Below are 19,860 nucleotides of genomic sequence, written 5' to 3'. Positions count from 1 at the left end.
GTCTCTCCTCTTGTCTCATCTCCTCTCTCATCTTTCCTCTCATGTTGTCTTCTCTCATCTCTTCTTTAATCTCAAATCATCTTTTATCTCCTATCTGTTGCCTCATCTCTTGTCTCTGTTGCCTTGTCTCTCATGTTATCTGTTTTCCTCTTGTCTCTCATGACACATCTCTCCCCTTGTCTCATCTGTCTTGTCTTTCTTATCCCTCTCTTGCCCCTCCCTCATCACCCTCTCGTCTCCTTCTATTCTCTCACCTCCTTCTATTTTCTTGTCTCATACTTCACTTTGTCCCTTGTCTCACCTCTTACCATTCCTCTCATCTCTTGTGTTGTCTCTCTCATCTCATCTCTCATCCATTGCTGTCACCTGTTGCCTAGTCTCCCCTCTCCTATCATCTCCCATCTCTCATCTCTCCTCTCTCGTCTTGTCTTGTCTTCTCGCCTCATCTCCCATCTCATCTCCTCTCTAGTGTCTTGTCTCTCCTCTCATCTTATTTTTCTCTCCTTGTCTTGCTTTGTCTCATCTCTTGTCTAATCTTGTCTTTTCTCTATTCTCTTCTTGTCCCTCCTCTCGACTCTTGCCTTATCCCTTGTCTTGTCCCTCTTCTCTCATCTTTCCTGTCCCTTGCAACTCTTGTCTCTCTCATCTCACTCTCCTCTCAGCCTCTTCCCCTCTACTCTCACCCCACCTGGCCTCTCTTGTCTCTCTCATCCTGTCTCCATTCTTGTCTCTCCTCTCTGCTCTCATCATCTTGTCTTTTTTCATCTTGTCTCACCTCTCATCTTGTCATCTCATGTCTCATCTCTCTTTACTTGTCTATTGCCACTTGTCTCACCACCCCTCTCACCTACCCCTGTCAGAGGAATGAAGGCAGTGGGTTGATTAGCATTGATAACATGCAGCTGTGGCCTTGCCTCAAAGGCAGTGGGTTGATTGACATGGATGATGTGCAGATGTAGCTCGTTCCCACTAAGTGGTTAAATAGCCCTGAGGATTGTGGGAAAGGGGGTGGATGGAGGGGTAGTAGTGCTGTCTGGTTTCTGGAGGAAGGAGATGCAGTGCAGGTAGTAGAATCTGACCAATGGTAAAGCCTTGTTGCAGTCTACTGTTTTTTTTTGTGCTGCAACAATTGGTGCCCTGTGTGAGGCTGACTGAGTTGGACTCAGACTACAACATTCCTCCTCTCTCTTTCCCCTCCCTCTTGTCTCCCTCTGTTGTCTCCCCTCATGTCTCATTCCTTGTCTCAACTCTCTTGTCTCTCTCCTGTTCCTTGTAACACAGGAGTAAACAGAAGGATAAGTAATGAGAGAGATGAGAGTTATCTGGCCTACCTTGTCTAATGTCATGCTCTCTTTCTGTCTCTCATAGTCCTGTGTCTCTGTCTCCTCTCCTCCTGCATATCTCCTGTCTCTCAGCTAATCTTTATAACATCTTGTATCTCTAATCTCTTGTCACTTTCTCACCCCCCTCCTCTCTACACCCAACATACCTTTTATCCTATCTCTTTATCTACATTTGGTCTTTCTCATCTTGCCTTGGTTCCCTCTAGTCCGTATCTTGTCTGCTGCCTCTGTCTCTCATCTCTATAATCTACCTCATCTGTCTGTTATCTCCCCCATCTCTCATCTCTCTTGTTTTTTTGTCTTTTCTCTTGCCTCTCATTTCTCCTCCCTATTGCCTGCCCCTTGTGATGCTCTCTCTCACCCCTCATTTTTCTCTGGCCTCTCTAGTCTCTCCTGCTTGTCTGTCTTCTTTCTTGGCTCTGCCTTATTTCTCTCCCCCTGGTCTCTCGTTTCTCTCTCCACTCATCCTGTCTCATCTTATCTGCCTTGTTCCTCACCTCTAACCTGTCTCTTCTCTCACCTGTGTCTCGTCTCATGCCCCTCTTATCTCTTGCCTCTCTCCCCTCTCATTTCTCTCACCTCTCATCTCTTCACTTATCACTTGTCTCATCTTGTCTGTCTCATGTCTCATCTCTCATCTGTCTTCCATCTCTTCTCTCTCTACACTCCTTGTCTTGTCTCCTGTCTTCCCTCCATCTCTTGTCTATCTCCTCTTGGTGCTCTCTCTCAGCCCTCTTGGGTCTACATCTCTTGGCTTTCTTGGCCTTTGCTCTCATTTCTTGATCTCAACTGTCTTGAATTTTGTAATCAGCTCTCATGTCTCACAACTAACTTCCTCATCATGCTATCAACTCTCTCACTCTTCAGTACTCTCTCTTTCTCACTCTCTATTTTGTTTATGCTCCATCTCCTTTTCTCTCCAGTCAGTTGGGACTTTCTTTTTCTTTTTTTTTTAAGATTCTTTTGGCAGTATAAGCTCTTAGCATAGCCCCCAAAGCCAACAAAAAGCAGAAGTGTTGCTTTCTTCCAGAAATAACAAATAGGTGTTTTTCTAGGGTTGGTGTGGTCAGTGTCTACCTCTCAATTATACTTGATTAAATATGTTATGGCTTGACCCTGAGCAGCAGCCAAGCACCCACACTCCTTGCTCATTACCTTCTTCCATGGGATGGGGGGAAAGCAGAGGGAAGGTGAAAAGACTTGTGGGTTAAAACAATGACTGCTTAAGAAAAACAAAAGCTGTGTGTGCAAATGAAGCAGACAGAGGAATTAAGTTGCTACTCCCCAATGGCCAGCCATGAGATGGCCAGCCACTTCCTGGAAAGCAGAGCCTCAGCATGCTTAATGGTTTCTTGCTAAGACAAATGCCATAACCGTGAGTGTTCCCCCTCCCCTTCCTCCTCCTTTCCATGAGCTTTTTTTTGTTGAGCATAATGTCATATGGTATGGAATATACCTTTGGTCAGTTGGGGTCAGCTGTCCTGGCTATGTCCCATCCCAATCTCTTGCCCACCCCTAGCCTACTGGATGGGGGGGGGGGGGGGGGGGAGTTGGAGAGAAATCCTTAATGCTGTGCAAGCACTGCTCAGCAACAGCCAAAACATTGGCCTATTATCAACACTTTTTAGCCACAAATGCAAAGCATGGCACCATATGGGCAGTTATGAGGAAAATTAACTCTGTCCCAGACAGGCCCAGTAAAAAATGTAATGCTGATTGATGCATTGGCCAAACAAAAAGGATTCTACAAGTACAGAAACAGCAAAAGGAAGACTAGGGAAAATATCACCTATGGCTGGCTGAATGGGGTGGGAGAACTGGTGACAAATGACATGGATAAGGTTGAGGTACTCAACTTCTTCACCTCAGTCTTTACTGGTAAGACCAGCCTTGAGGATTCCCAGTTCCTGAGACCAGAGGGAAAGTCCTGAGCAAGGAATATTTACCCTGTGTGGAGGAGAACCACGTATAAGAGCACTTACACAAACTGAACATACATGAGTCCATGGGGCCTCATGTGTTGTACCCATGAGTGCTTAGGGAGCTGGCTGATGTCATTGCAAGTCCATTCTTGATTATCTTTCAATGGTCATGGTGATCAGGGGAGGTTCCTGACAAGTGGAAGAGAGCAAATATCACTCTGAGAAAGGCAAGAAGGAAGATCTAGGGAACTACTGGCTGGTCAACTTCACCTGTATTCCCAGGAAGATGATGGAGAAAATAATCCTGGACACTGAAGGACATGAAGGTGCTTGGTAGGAGTCAGTATGGATCTATGAATGGGAAATCATGCCTGACCAACATGATAAGCCTTCTACGATGAGTCAACTAGCTTTGTGGATGAAGGGAGATCAGTAGATGTTGTTTATTTAATAGTCAGTGAGGTGGACTGAAACTGGCTGAATGACCAAGCCAAGATTGTTGTGATCAGTGACGCAAATTTCAATTGGAAGCAAGCCACTAGTGGTGTCCCCCAGGAGTCTATACTGGGACCAATACTTTGTGATATCTTCATTAGTGACCTGGAAAATAGGACAGAGTGCACCCTCAGCAAGTTTGCAGATGATACAGAATTGAGAGGAGTGGTTGATAGACCAGATAGCTGTTTTACCATTCAGAGGGACCTCAACAGGCTGGAGAAATGGGCAGAGAATCGCATGAAGTTTAACAACAGGGAATGCCAAGTCCTGCATCTAGGGAGGATTTACCCAAGGCACCAGTACAGGCTGCAGGCTGACTAGCTAGAAAGTAGTTTTGCATAGAAGGAAATGGGTATCCTGGTGGACAAGAAGCTGAACATGTCCCAGTAATGCACCCTTATGGCAAAAAAGGCCAAGAGTATCCCTGGCTGCATTTGGAAGAGTATTGTTAAGAGGTTGAGGTAGATCCTTTCTCTCTACTCAGTGCTAGTGAGGCCATATCTGGAGTACTGTGTTCAGTTCTGGGCTCCCCAGTACAAGAAAGGTATGGACTTACTGGAGCAAGTCCAGCAAAGGGCCACAAAGACTGGAGTATCTGCCATATGAGGAGAGGCTGAAAGAGCTGGAACTACTTAGCCTGGAGAAGAAAAGGCTCAGGGAGGATCGTATCATTGTGTATAAATACCTGATGGGAGGGAGTGAAGATGAGGGAGCAAGACTCTTCTCAGTGGTGCTCATTGACAGGACAAGAGGCAATGAGCACAAATGGAAAAAAGCAGGAAATTCGATCTGAACACTCGAAGACGTTTTTTTACTGTGAAGTTAGTCAAGGACCTTACCAGGTTATCCAAAGATGTTGTGGTCTCTATCCTTAGAGGTATTAAGAACACAACTGGACATGGCAACTTGCTCTAGGTGACCCTGTTTTGGGCAGGGGGGTTGGACTAGATGGTCTCAAGAGGTCCCTTCCAACCTAAACCGTTCTGTGATTCTGTGCAAAACTGAGGAATTCTCAAATTCCTAGTAAGTATAAGTCATCCTCAGTCTTCTTTCTGATAATCTAAATAGGTTTTCTTTGTAAGGCATTGTCCTGGTTTCAGCTGGGATGGAGTTAACTTTCTTCTTAGTAGCTAGTACAGTGCTGTGTTTTGGCTATGATGTGAGAACAATGTTGATAAACCGCACTGATGTTTTCAGTTGTTGCTGGGTAATGTTTATACTAAGACAAGGATTTTTCAGTTTCTTGGGCCTTGCCAGCCAGAGGGCTGGAGAGGCACAAGAGAGTGGGAAGGGACACAGCCAGGACAGCTGACCTGAACCAGCCAAAGAGTTATTCCATACCATGGGACATCATGCTTGGTATATAAACTTGGGGAGTTAGCTGGGGTGATCGTTGCTCAGGGACTGGCTGGGCATCAGTCAGCGGGTGGTGAGCAGTTGTACTGTGCATCACTTGTTTTCCTTTCTCCCTTTTCCTTTGGATTTTATCCTTTTCCCCACCTTTCTATTATAACTGTTGTTGTTACTATTGTTATTATTATTGATATTGTTGTTGTTCTTACCTTTTAATACTGTTTAAATTATTAAATTGCTCTTATCTCAACCCTCGAGTTTTACATTCCTTTCTGATTCTCCTCCCCACCCCTCCGGGTGGAGGGGAGTGAGCATGTGGCTGTGTGGTGCTTGGTTGCTGGCTGGGGTTACCAACACAGGCATTTTCCTTTGCTGTTGGACTATTTCTGTGCTCTATCCAGATTTTGAATATTTCTCTTAAATATGTCAGCGTCACAACCTCATGTACTTTTTTAGTGTGTGCCTCACTATTTTAATAGGGGTAAAATCCCCATTTATAACTCCAGTGATTACATTAACACTTTCTGCTAAAGCAAGCTTACTTGAGTCACTTTTTCACTATGACCTTTAAAATGCTTTTCAGGGTCTTCTTTTCAGGTTGTAGCCCCTCATTCTATCACCTGCTAGAGCTTTAACTCGGCATTTGAATATGAAGAATTTATAGTGCAGCTCAGTAAACCAGAGGACAGCTTTGAAGAATGGGTAGTCATTTACAAGCTGGTGGGAGGACTTTGACTTATTTTGGGTTTTTTATGAGTTGTTCCTGAAGTCACATAAATAAAAAAAGTTTATGTTCATTTACATTATTAAATAAGATATTTTGAGTGCAAGTAAGGTAAGAGAAAACTTTGACTATTTCTGTGTATAAGGATTTGAACTGTTTCAGGGAAGAAAATAAAGAAATTTCTTTCTGGTATTGCATATTTTACCCATTGTGTTCTTACAAGACACTTTATTCAGCATATGTTCTTTCTGAAAGCTGACAATATTGGAAGTACTATAATTTACTTGTATTGTGATTACTATAGAAATTACTCTTTTAGTTTTTTAGAATTGCGATGAGTTGGTAAGCAATGTTTCCAGTGTTCAGTTTAATCGCATTGATTATTGCAAGTCTTTTTGTGAAGGCATGCTTAATTAAGAAGTTAACATTTATATGTGCAGTTTCTAGAATTGTTTTTGTTCATATAGGTAGCTCAAAGTGTGTTGTCTTAATATGGTATAATGTTTTGAGTCTCCTCTCAAAATTTGACAATAGTTGCAGCTAACATATACAAGTGTAGTTAGAGAAGAATCAGGCCTGTGAACGGATTTTTTTCTAAAAGTTCTTTACCTCAAAGTAATAAGTAGGTTCATGTGTACCTTGCTTCTGACTCGATAAATATATTTGCTATTACAAAGCAGACTGTAAACTGTTAGAAAAAAAATTCATGAAGTCCAAAGCTTATTCTCTTCTTGATGTGCTGCAAGCTCTAAGCAGACCTTAGATTAGACAAAGCAATAATATATAATAGAATTTTCTAATATGTTAGGCCAAAGCAGCATTTTAAAAAAAGAAAAAATAAATGAAGTATCTCCATGTACTCATGTAATAGTACGTGAAACAATCTTTAGCTAATCCCCAGAATGGATTTTGGGTGAATATTATTTTAAAAATCTGAATAAGTGACAAAAAGAAAAGAAGTTTGTGCTGAACTTTTAATTTTACATTTTAATTTCATTCAGAGACCACGATGCAGACATCAGAGACTGGGTCAGACACAGGTTCGACTGTGACTTTACAGGCATCTGTGGCTGGCCAGGCAGCAGTGCCCACACAGGTAGTACAGCAGGTACCAGTTCAGCAACAGGTAGGTGTCTATTAATTTTGGGAAAACAAAAAACCCTGGCAAGACAGAATGATGCATTTCAACAGGTGTAGTGAAGAACTGATTTTGTACAAGGGTATAAAACCAACTCTTTTTCACTGTTTTATTAAATTTTATTTTGCTGGAACTAAAATAGCTAAGTAAGCAGACATGCAGTTTTCAGGGTTTATTTCTTGAACTAGAATATCTGGCAACCACCAGAAATACATATGCATGAGTCTAAAAGAGGATTACTATGAAATGTGTACAGTATTGCATAAAAAATTACATTTAAGTTACTGAGTATTCACATTTATTCCTTTGAAAGGTTGATAAGGAATATGGATTTTTTTAAATAAATACAATATATATGTAAAATAAAAAAAGCAATGTAATTTTGTACTTCTAAGCTGGATTCCCTGCAGGTTTTTGCACAACTGCAGAAAGGTATTTGAAATAAAACCATATGTAATGCATAATTTGGATTTGCTGGAGAATTAAAGGGGCTTCTGTAGCAGCCAGCTCAGCACACACTTCTGTGACATGATTAATCACCTATGCAGCCCCACCATCGTTAGAGGGAGTGGTGCATGCAGAGATTGAGGGGGGAAGTGAAGTTGGAAAACAGGAACTGCATGTGAAGACCCATGACTTTTGTCCAAGACTCCTTTAGTACATGTAATTTAGTTGTTTTGCGGTTTGTTGGTTGTTTTTTTTTTTTTTTTTAATTATTTGTTCTAGTTGGAAAGGACCTACAATGACCATCTAGTCCAACTGCCTGATCACTTCAGGGCTGACCAAAAGCATATTAAGAGCATTGTCCAGATACCTCTTAAGCACTGACAGGCTTGGGGCATCAACCACCTCTCTAGGAAGTCTCTTCCAGTGTTTGACCACCCTCTCAGTAAAGAACTGTTTCCTAATATCTAGTCTGAACCTCCCCTGACACAGCTTTGAACTCTTCCCACTAATCCTGTCACAGAATACCAGGGATAGCAGATCAGCACCTCCCTCTCCACTTCCCCTCCAGTCATCTGTCAGTGTTTTAGGTTCTTTGGGTGAAATCTGATGTTCTTTTTCAACATAAGCTCACTTCACAGCTTCAAAAACAACAATATTAAAACTGAGAATAACTTGTTAAATTATGTAAGTCTGTTCTGTGCTAGTGGATCACTGTTGTCCAAACTAAAACTTCTAACATTTTGTTAAATTTAGTTTTTAAATTTAAAAGTGATGAATTTTTCTGCATGTTCTTTGCAATGCTGTTAACTGCTTCATACATTTCACTAATAATTTTCCCTGGTGTACAGACTCAATTCATAATGTCTCAATTTCATTAATATCACTTCTACTTATAATGTACCTCAGAATACATTTGCTTTTTTCTTGTTTTAAACATCCCCCAACAAAAACAATGAAACAAACCAAAAACCACCAACATTTCAGAAAAGCGTTTAAGTATTGAGCACTTAACATGAATTTAAACATTGGTTTAAACGTTGTGAGGTTGAAAGGAACTGGAACTTCTGGGGGTCATCTTGTCAACCCCCTGCTCAATCAGGGCCACCTAGAGCCAGTTGCCTAGGAACATGTCCATGTGGCTTTTGAATATCTCCAAGGAAGAGACTCCACAGTCTCTCTGGGTAAGCTGCTCCAGTGCTCAGTTACTCTCTGTCGTGGTTTAACCCCAGCTGGCAACCAAGTGAGCTGCTTGCTCACTCCCCCCCCCCCGCCCAGAATGGTGGGGAGGAGAGTCAGAATCTGAATATAAAATGAGGGTTGAGATAAGAACAATTTAATAATTTATACAGAATAAGAAGGTAAGAACAACAATAATAATAAGTTATAATGGAAAGGTGGGAGAAAAGGATAAAATCCAAAGGAAAAGGGAGAAAGGAAAACAAGCGATGCACAGTACAACTGCTCACCACCCACTGACTGATGCCCAGCCAGTCCCCAAGCAACGATCCCCCCCTCCCCAAGTTTACATACCAAGCATGATGTCCCATGGTATGGAATAACTCTTTGGCTGGTTCAGGTCAGCTGACCTGGCTGTGTCCCTTCCCACTCTCTTGTGCCTCTCCAGCCCTCTGGCTGGCAAGGCCCAAGAAACTGAAAAATCCTTGTCTTAGTATAAACATTACCCAGCAACAACTAAAAACATCAGTGTGTTATCAACATTGTTCTCACATCATAGCCAAAACACAGCACTGTACTAGCTACCAAGAAGAAAGTTAACGCCATCCAAGCTGAAACCAGGACACCCTCATACTAAAAGTGTTTCCTTATGGCCAGATGGAACCTCCTGTATTTCTTTTTGTGCCCATTACCTCTTGTCCTGTCACTAGGCAGGAATGAAAAGAGCCTGACTCCATCTTCTAGGCACCTTCCCTTCAGGTATTTATATACATTGAGAAGATCTCCCCCACCCCAAGCTTTCTCTTCTCCAAGCTAAACATTCCCAGCTCTTTCAGCTGGGAGCCCAAAAGTGGACATAGGACTCCAGGTACACAGTACTCAACTGGTGCTGAATAAAGGGGAAGGATCACCTACCTGGACCTACTGGTAATAATTTGCCTAATGCATCCCAGGATACCGTTAGCCCTCTTTGTGGCAAGGGCACACTGCTGTCTCATGTTCAAATTCATGAGGTTCCTGTCAGCACATTTCTACAGCCTTTTGAGGTCCCTCTGGATGGCAGCACAACCCTGTGATTTTTCAGCCGCTCTTCCCAGTTTGGTGTTATCAGTAATTGGCTGGGGGTATACTCTGCCCCATCATCTAGGCCAGGGGTCCTCAAACTTTTTAAACAAGGGGCCGGCGTGCAGATGAAGTGGGAGGAAGTCATCTGCGGCTGCTTGGTTTTCCCCCCCAAACCCTGGTGGGGGGTGGTCTGTAAATACCAGGGGCCGGATTGAGGACCTTGGGGGGACGTATGTGGCTCGCAGGCCGTAGTTTGAGGACCCCTGATGTAGGTCATTAATGAAAGTATTGAACAGGACAGGACCTAGTAATGGCCCCTGGGGTACATTGCTAGTCACTGGCCTCCAACTAAACTTTGTGCCACCAAAAGGCTTTTGCTGAATTAGGACTTTTATATAGATCTCTCTCTTTTAAGTTAAAGATTTATTAACAGAATCACAGAATGTTTAAGATTTGAAGGGACCACTGGCAGTTACCCCTCCCTGCTCAAGCAGGGTCATCTAGAGCTGGTTGCCTGATGGCATGCCAAGAGAACTTTTGAATATCTCCAAGGGGGTATAATCCACAACTTCCCTGGGAAACCTGTTCCAGTGCTCAGTCACCTTCACAGTAAAAAAAAGTCTTTCCTGATGTTCAGATGGAACCTCTGTTTGTGCCCATTGCCTCTTGCACTTTCACTGGGCACCACTGAAAAGAGCCTGGCTCCATGTGCTTTGCACCTTTCCTTCGGGTATTTGTACACACAGTGAGATTTCCCCCTGAGCCTCTGGGCTAAATAGCCCCAGCTGTCTCAGAAACGAGACTTTGTGTCACTGATCACCACCCTCTGGGCCCAGCCATTCAGCCAGTTTTCAATCCACCTCAATGCTCATCCAGCCCATATTTCAACAGCTTCTCTACAAGGACCTTATGGGAGACAATGTCAAAGGTATTCATGAAGTCTAGGCAGAATTATCCACTGCTCTCCCCTGGTCTACCAGGCCAGTTATTTCATTGTAGAAAGTTATTTTGTCAAGCATGACTTTCCCTTGGTGAATTCATGCTGGCTACTCATGATTTCTTTGTCATTCATGTGCCAGGAAATGGTTTCCATGATTACTTGCTCCATCACCTTCCCAGTGATTGAGGCGAAGCTGACCAGCCTGTAGTTCCCCAGGTCTTCTTTCCTGAAGACAGAAGTGATACTTGCGGCGAATGAAGAGACGGGACGCAGCTTTATGCAAGCAAATGTCAATTTATTGTACAGAAGCACGAGTTTTTATACACTTTCAGAAGCTGCGTGTTTTAAACAGATTGGTTCTTGAAGCTAAGCATTGCATACTAGGCAATCCCTGATTGGTGGTTAACTACCAGCAATTAACAGCAAGGTGTTGCCTTTCCTTGGCACCATCCATCTCCCACTCCCCTGTGCTCTGCAAACATGCCTCATCATGTTAATTGTTGTCCAGACAAGCTCGAGCACATTCCCCTCAGCTAACTGATTGCCATGCATGGTCCTAGTTTCCAGCCCGCTCCTGCATCTCCCCCTTCCTGTTGCACAAAAAGAACCTTTGAAACCGAACGAGTAAAACCAAGGTATAAGTAATAGAACAAATAAAAAACCAACTGAGACATATTATCAATGTCAAAATAACCCACTGTCTCTGTTCTGTACAATTTTACAATTTCCCGTTTTTGTACAGCTAGTACCAGGTTTACCATGTTCTGCAGGGCCCTTGCAAACATGACAGCAACCAAGGTAACAGCAAACAAACAATATTGCCAATTGAGTGAATGGATGCCAAAAAAGGCTGAAATTTTCTCAGATTTTGATAACATGTTGCTGCAATGGGGCGCCTAAAATCCACGCAGCACATACCATCCAAATCCTCACAGCCATGTCCTTGAACCAACAAAAAAGGCAGTGGCAATTTTGACTCACATTCTTAACTGCCTACCAAACAAGGTGATTTAACTCTTTAATGCTTTCCATTCTGTTACTCCGGATAAGAGAAGAACCACTGCAATACGTTCCCATCATAGCCTCCTACTACATTAGCATCTACAGAAAGACAATTATCGACATTCAAAGTGTAAACAATATCAGCTTCTTTTGGATTAACATTATACATAGGTGGAAGGGCACACCAAACAAGAACTGGTTCAGTCAAAAAGTTCGAAACATAGCATGCCTTCTCTGAACATACCTCTGGGGTCATTCCCTTCATTCCCTCTCTTTTTTATGCAAAGAGAAACACTTTACCATAACAGAGAAGCCCCTATTTACATCTCTGAGCCCGGACACAAACCGCAGCTGTATGCTCCACCAGGCTCAGGGCAGAAATCGTTCATGTAGTTACATAGCTATATATCACTACAAGCATGCAGACACCTATTAAACACTAGATAACCGTGTTTATCTTCCCTATTCTCCTTCACAATACCTAGCTGTTCTCTCACCTCTTGTTAGGTCAAATATTCTCCAGTTTCCTCTCCTATCTCTCTCTTCAGACATTCTCTATCCTCCTCTTTTTTGCTTGTTAATTGTGATGAGGCAAAGGGGGTGTGTAGCTGGGTGACCATGACCTGATTTATGTTACAATCAACTAAACACTGAATACAGGAAAAAAAAAGCATGGGAGACATAAGGCAAACATCAATAAGGTGGTTAAAGATAATTATAATAAATCCTGTAATACTTTTGAGTCATGGCCCAAAGTTTCCCAGCCGTGAGAAGAGACCAAAGGCATCCCGCCCCTGGCTCTGTTGCAGATATTTGTTTTAAGGCTTTTGAGTTTTGTATACTTTTGTAAATTAATTCACAGTGGTCACTCAGATTCACGTAACACATCCTATCAAAGTCTTCACACTTGTGTCCCTGTGCTAATAATAAAAATCAATAGCAACTTGGTTCTGTAGCAACATATGATGGACAGAATCAACATCTGTTAATAAGCCAGAAAAAAATATAGTATTTGTAGTATTACTTTGTTTAGCAAGCTAGCAGCCTAATTTACTAAGCAAGTTAAGAGCGTGTACTATTCTTACAGAAGAGATTAGAGAAGCAAAAATCTGTTATGCTGCATTCCAGAACTCAGCCTGAGAATTACAGTCTGCTGTGAGTTCTGCGTTACAATCTTTTGACACATGTTGGGGTTGCGATTGTGAAAGTTGCCCGTTTACAATTTTCATTGGCATTATCACAGCTAGTTGTTTTAAAAGCAACCCTTGAGCTTCCTGATGTTCGACTTGTTGCAAAATATTCTGAAGCCAATCAATCAAGTTAGTATTAAAGTTAGTGACTCTCTAGGACCCTGCAAGACTGTGGCAAGACTCCCGCATCCTGACTGCCTTAATAGCCATCTCATTCATTTGCAAACAGTTGTCCCTGGGATACCTTGCCTGAGTCACAGAATCGGCACAGTTAATTGCTCCAGCTAACTGCTCATAGTTAACAGCAATTCCCCGATTAAGGTTTTCAGTCAAGGCCACTACACATAGCTCACAAAAATCAAATAACCACATCATATACTGTATCAGTTAGTACCATACAAAGCAATGACTTCCAGTCATGCAGTGTGAGTGTGTAAGGCTCTGCCATCACTTCAAGAAGGGACATAGCAAATGTGCTATGAATCCCCCCTTCCCGCACTGCTTTCCTTAACCCTTTAACAGCCTCGTATTGCACAGGCTGCCACTCTGCAGGTTGATTTGTCTGACAAAATACTGAACATGCCCTAGCGACTCCCAAAACCCATCACTTAAGTGTTTCCCACTTGCATTCCTGCCACCAATCCCTCAGACCCCCTTTCACCCTCCCCCAAAATACAATCAATGCATCCGGAGAGATGAGGGGGTGGGGGAAAGGTCTAGCTCCTTTTCCAGATCTATAGGACCTGGATCAAAAGGTTTATCAGTGTCAATAAAATCATTGTCCGAGTTGTCCTGTTCCCGTGCTTGGTCCTGTGTTGTGAGGGTCGCTGCAATCAGTGACAGAAGCTTTGGGGGCAGAGGAGATGTGGATGGAATCGCCATCACTGACGGTGTCTTGAGAAGAGTCGCGCTGTCGGTGGAATTTACAGCTTCCTCTGGTTTAGCACCGTTAGTAGAATTAGTCCACACTTGGCAAAGAGGAGTCAGAATTTGCCACCAAGATGTTAAATGCGTTCCCGACACGGAGTTCCCCTCCGCGGCAGCATCATACAATTGGCTGCTGTATGTACACACTTTCATTCTTTCAAAGTCTCTAAAGTTTCTTGGCTGCTCACCTGTCTCGATGCATACAGGTGTTATCCTCGGGGTTTAGGTAGTCCGCCTGGTCCAGACAGCAAGACGACCGTTCAGCCAAGACATCTCCTCCGGAACGCAGCCCTCTTCCACGAGCTGTCTTTTTTATCGACCAGTTCCGTCCTTATTCTTCCAAGGCTTCGGAACACCACCATAGGGGTCACCATTTGAGGAGATTGAGGCACGGACTCTGATCTGACCCTTCATAAGTCCATATACGTCTCTTTCTGGGGACGAAGCCTGATTCCCAGTTACGGATTTCCCACAGCTCACCTCTCAACTCCGGAGGGATTTCAGGCCGGCTCCTGCTTCCTTTCAGCAGATCATTCAAAGTTCTGTGGGATTCGCTGCATGTCGCTCAGATAGGCGATTCGAGAGCCCTTCACGTCAGATCCTTAAACGCATCACGTCGGGGTCACCAATTTGCGGCAAATGAAGAGACGGGACGCAGCTTGATGCAGGCAAATGTCAATTTATTGTACAGAAGCACGAGTTTTTATACACTTTCAGAAGCTGCGCGTTTTAAACAGATTGGTTCTTGAAGCTAAGCATTGCATACTAGGCAATCCCCGATTGGTGGTTAACTACCAGCAATTAACAGCAAGGTGTTACCTTTCCTTGGCGCCATCCGTCTCCCACTCCCCTGTGCTCTGTAAACAAGTCTCATCATGTTAATTGTTGTCTAGACAAGCTCGAGCAAATTCCCCTCAGCTAACTGATTGCCATGCATGGTCCTAGTTTCCAGCCCGCTCCTGCAGATACTTGCTTCCCTCCAATGTTGCGATTGAGTTACAGCGGTCAGGAAGTAACACAACACAAGTAAAATAGTAAGCAGCAAAAAGCTTTACCATTGGTCCATGCTGTTTCCCCATCCTCCAGAGGCCAGACCACACTACTCCTTATCTCTGCTTCATCCAGGTTTTTGTCCTACATGCCTCAGAGCTATTTAACCACTTTGTTGTAGGATCACAGCTGCACGTCCTTCAAAGCAAGGCCACAGCTGCATATTATCAATGTCAAGCAACCCACTGTCTTCATTCCTCTACAATCCCCCCCCCCCCCCCTTTTTTTTTCCAAAAGGTTACTTCTGCATTACAAACATTTGACATGTGGTGGGGTTGCAATTGCGAAAGGTTTATAATGCCCACTTGCAATCTTCATTGGCAATTAAACGCAGCAAAGCAGTGCACCTTTATTTGTTTCTCCAGGTTTATATACCCTTTTCCCAGCTTCTCTGATTGGTTATCCTTACAGCTAGCATGCTCAGCAACAACTATTGATTGGCATTGATTGGCTAAGATGCGTGGGTTTCATGTTCTCTGCCAGCAGCTGACGTATCACCCCACATCCTGCTCTAATTTGCTTCATATCCTATTTTCTCTCTCTCTTCCTTCTTGTCTCCAAGTTCACTCAGTCAAGGTTGCGGCTCGCTCTCTTTGAAGACACAGCTCTATCCCATCGTTAAAGCCTGAGCCACCAGCAGCCCAGTCTAAACCCTCATATCCCGCTTTTTGTTTTTCAACCAAAAAGGCAGTGTTTATCATGTCGCAGGGCCTTTTGCAAACAAGAAAACAAACACTGTATCATGAGCAAGATGACACAGATTACAAACAGTCCCATGAGTCACAACTCAATCCTGTGAGGCAAGACCCTAACCCCAAGTGACTTAACTGATCATCTAGAAACCCACGACTCTCCTGTAATTCCTGTGTTGCTTCCATTATTTCCTTGATATATCTGTGAATTGATTTTGAATTTGTTTTTTAAATCCATGCAACACATACCATCAAAATCTTGACAGCCATGACCATGTGCTAGCAATAAATTATTATTGTTTAATATAATGTTCTGTGAAGATGCTACCAAACTTAATTTGCCTATGGTATATGGTCCTCCCACTTTCCTGCTGGGTAGCCCTGGCCAAGCCCCATCTCCACAAATTAGAAATAAACTTTTCAGTAATTGCCTAGGCAGGGCCACATCTGGAGCGGGTTGTGTACAATTACACGCTACAGATGCACACCAGTTTGATTCATTTCTCCTCAAAGGATTGTCAGGTGTGGAGTTAAACACACAGGATTCCACCCCTAAAGTCCCTAGAATATCAAGTTCTTGGGGTTCCAGAGGACTGACAAACTATCATCCCAGACATCCCACCACTGGGCACAATCTGTCATATTTTTACACTTGTTCTATCCCAATGTTGACAATTTCTCCATTACCCACTGACTCTCTGACCCGTTTGAGGGACCCCCCTTCCCACACTGCTTTTCTTAACTCTTTAACAGCCTCGTATTGCACAGGCTGCCACTCTGGAGGTTGATTTGGCCAATAAAATACTGGTCATGCCATTGCAGCTCCCAAATCTCCTCACTTAAGTGCTTCCCACTTGCATTCTTGCCACTGATCCCCCAGACCCCCTTTCACCCTCCCCAAAAATACAATCAAGTCATCGAGGGGGGGAGAGGGAAAGGTCTAGTTCCTTTTCTGGATCTATAGGACCTAGATCAAAAGGTTTATCAGTATCAATGGAATCATTGTCAGAGTTGCCTATTTCTGCACTTGGTCCTGTGTGACATCCACAAAATGAACCTCCTTCAAGCTGCTGTCCCCCATGGATTCTTCCAAGGTCTCCTTAATGGAGGATACAATCAAATACATACACAGCTCCCATAGGAAGCCAAAAATCCCTTCACCTATAGCAGGTAGAGCTATGGAGCGATGAATGTATGTTTCAGCTAGTTGTAAACTTTTCTTCACTCTTTTTCTTAACAAGAACACACACTTCTTTGCTTCACCTTTCCTCCACCTGGGACCAACAGCATTAATGATGTTCTTGCATGGGAGTTTCCCAGGACCTGTGATAACCACGCACCCAGGCTGCAAACTCCTATTCTTCCTCACCAGCTCGCCACACTTTTGTGGCAGTTCTGGACTGGCCACTTTTAACAGTGCCTCAGCAAGGCCACCGATGTGTTTTAAATCCTCATTAGATGCATTTACCACAACATCAACAGGATAAGTGCACGTCAGCTTTATAAACAGCTATTACAATTCCATCTATGGTCACTTGGCTATAGGTCTTGCCTGTATTACTATTTTCTTACTGTTTTTCCAGCCTGATTAGATACTTAAAGTCTTGTTTCACACTAGCAGCAAAAAAAGGGTTCTCACTCTTTGAAATATGACATGGCTCCTGGCTCTCTAATTACCACACAATTATAATGCAGGCCAGACAGAATTTGCTCAATTAAGGTGACTCCCTTCAGCACTCCTCAGCCCACTCAAAGGCATAACTCTGTTTTTTCTATGTGCTAAAGTCAACTTTCACACCTTTATTCTGTAGATCACACCAAACATTGGTCTTTTTCCTTAAAGAAGATTATGACCACCATGGGCTTTCCTCCAATGACCTTTTGTACTTGTGTGTTTTCATCTACAAAGTTACAAGGCTCTTCAAAGGCTTTTGCTATTGCTCAAGAACACATGTGAATCCGTAACAATTTGTCCCCAACAGCTCACCTCTCCCAGCATCTGTTACGTGATCTGGATCACAGGCTCTCCCTGCCTGTCTCAGCTACATTGGGCATCACTGTCACCACTCATTACCTGCAGTCTCATATAAACTTCAAGTGTCAAAATCAGCTTGCCTCACACGGGGTACCAATTCTTGTGATTGAGTTACAGCAGTCAGGAAATAACACAACACAAGAAAAATAGTAAGCAGCAAAAAGCTTTACCATTGGTCAAACTCTACTATCTATACTGTTTCTCTATCCTCCAGAGGCCAGACCACACTACTCCTTATCTCTGCTTCATCCAGGTTTTCATACTATATGCCTGGGAGCTATTTAACCACTTTGCTGTAGGATCACAGCTGCACATCCTCAAAGCAAGGCCACAGCTGCATATTATCAATGTCAATCAACCCACTGTCTTTGTTCCCCTACACTCCAATCCTTGAGCACATCTCCTAATCACCATGATCATTCAAAGATTATTGATTGGCTTCACAATGACATCAGACAGTTCCCTCAGCACTCATGGGTGCATCCTATCAGGGCCCATTAGGATAAGGTCTTTGTAATACTATACTAACTTTGTAAATGAAGCTTCTGTGATGTTTGTACTTAATTAAGCCTTCTAGGAGGCTTAGTGTAATTAATTCTTTTTAAGATTTGCTTAAAACTTTTAAAAACTAAATCTATTTTATATCAGCATATATTTTCAATAAGATATTACTTTCAGTGTTACAATTTCTAGTACTGTTTCACTATTTCATCTGTATTTTGACTATTTTGTGAATATATTAGATGGTATTTTTTCAGTTGAGTCTTATTTTGAAAGTTGAAGTCATGTAAGGTTTCAGAAAGGAAAGTTAGGGGATCAGTCTGGCCAAGGAAGAGGAGTTTGCTGCAATATTTTGTATAGACAGAAAAGGTGATGTTCTGAAAGCTGATGCAGATGATCCTGCAGTGATTGAGACAGGATATGAAGGAGATACTGGTTTAGAGAGAAAAGGATAGATGATGAAAATGCTGAGAAAAGGTCAGGAATTTTAAAGGAATTGAACGTGTAGGATAAGGAAGAGGAAGAATAAAAATGTGAATCTAGTATACCACTAGCAAATGTGATGAAGAATGTGGGTCAGATAGGTGTTTTTCCACTGTAGGAAAAGAAAGGGTTATCAGGCATTATAACAATGTCTTTGATGAAGAATTTGCTCTGAAAAATTAATTGTATATATTATATATTTGCTTAAATTTGAAATTTGAATTTATGTACACATGCTTTAGGAGTAGACTAAAATAAATTTAAAATAATTTATTTTTTTAAATCCTTTCCTGTAGTTATGGGGGGAATAATTTCTCAATGTCTAAACTATTTTCTGGTAAAATGAATCTTTTCGTTGCATACTGACAATATAACTGGCTTTCGTGAAAGTCTGATATGGTACTTCAAATGAAAAAAAAAAAAAGTCCTTAATGAAAAACTAAGACTCCCTTCTGAGTTTAGTGGTAGTGGTTTCACAGGTGTTTTCAAGCAATGCAGCAATTGTCATTTTTAGCACCTTGAATGGTGAAGGGAGAAACCTATACATGTGCAAGTAAAATGTAGCAACAGTAAGGCCAAATGTGAGGAGCATAATTAAATGCCATTTAACATCCTGCAGAATTTTTCTTAGTCTTATGTTTCCTCAAATATTTTCTACTCATGTATCATTCCTGTTTTAACATGCACTCTTAAACATGAGGTAGCAAGCTTTACAAGGATTTAAAATTCATCTCACTGACCTTATGGTTTATGTCATGTAATACAGAAGAATTGAAAGAGTAAAATTAAAAACAAGTGTCTAATCAATTTTAGAAGGTGTATCCATTCATCAAAAGTTACACGAAAATCCTCCTATTCAGCAGAGACTATGACCATAGCATTCAGAAATAACTGTATCATTAAACTGGACATACACACTTTTGCTAATCAAAATTAGAGCTTAATGCAGAATGAGATTTAACACATAAAAACAGTCACGAACTCATATCAGTCATTTACCTAAATATCAACATTACAGCATATGCTGCTTTTCAAAAGTATTAGGTTTTTTTTATCTGAGAACAGAAAGGTTTTGCATATCCAACTCTTTTTTTTTTTTCTTTTTTTTTTTTTTTAGGCGCTGTACTTTATTATATATTTTTTTTTATTTTAAATGGGATTTATAAATCCTTACTTATTTTACCCTGGTATTTTTCTCTTAACCTTATTAGTACTTTTAATGCAAACACTTTTTTATCTAAAATCAAAATGCTGTACATAGTTTTATCTTGCCTTAATGATAAGGGATGTATTTTTTGAATTTGGGAAATTATAGTTCAGGAACACTGTTAAGGAATGACAGGCCAATGTAAATTTCTGTAACGGTTCACATGG

The 19,860-nt window shown here is 42.1% G+C and overlaps 1 protein-coding gene across 3 annotated transcripts in view; it reads left to right on the top strand.

Moving 5' to 3' along the window:
* The window catches only part of LOC130142041 (transcription factor RFX3-like), a 194,026-nt gene that overhangs the window by 77,023 nt on the left and 97,143 nt on the right, over positions 1–19,860 (top strand). For all 3 annotated transcript variants that reach the window (XM_056323454.1, XM_056323455.1, XM_056323456.1), the window contains exon 2: positions 6,842–6,966. In XM_056323454.1, coding sequence (XP_056179429.1) covers positions 6,850–6,966 — 117 coding nt within the window. In that variant the 5' untranslated portion in view covers positions 6,842–6,849. The remainder of the gene's footprint in view (positions 1–6,841; positions 6,967–19,860) is intronic.

Source organism: Falco biarmicus, chromosome W (assembly GCF_023638135.1).
Source record: "Falco biarmicus isolate bFalBia1 chromosome W, bFalBia1.pri, whole genome shotgun sequence".
NCBI lineage: Eukaryota > Metazoa > Chordata > Aves > Falconiformes > Falconidae > Falco > Falco biarmicus.
The sequence above is the reverse complement of the archived record's forward strand: the minus strand, read 5'-3'. Positions and strand labels throughout refer to the sequence as shown.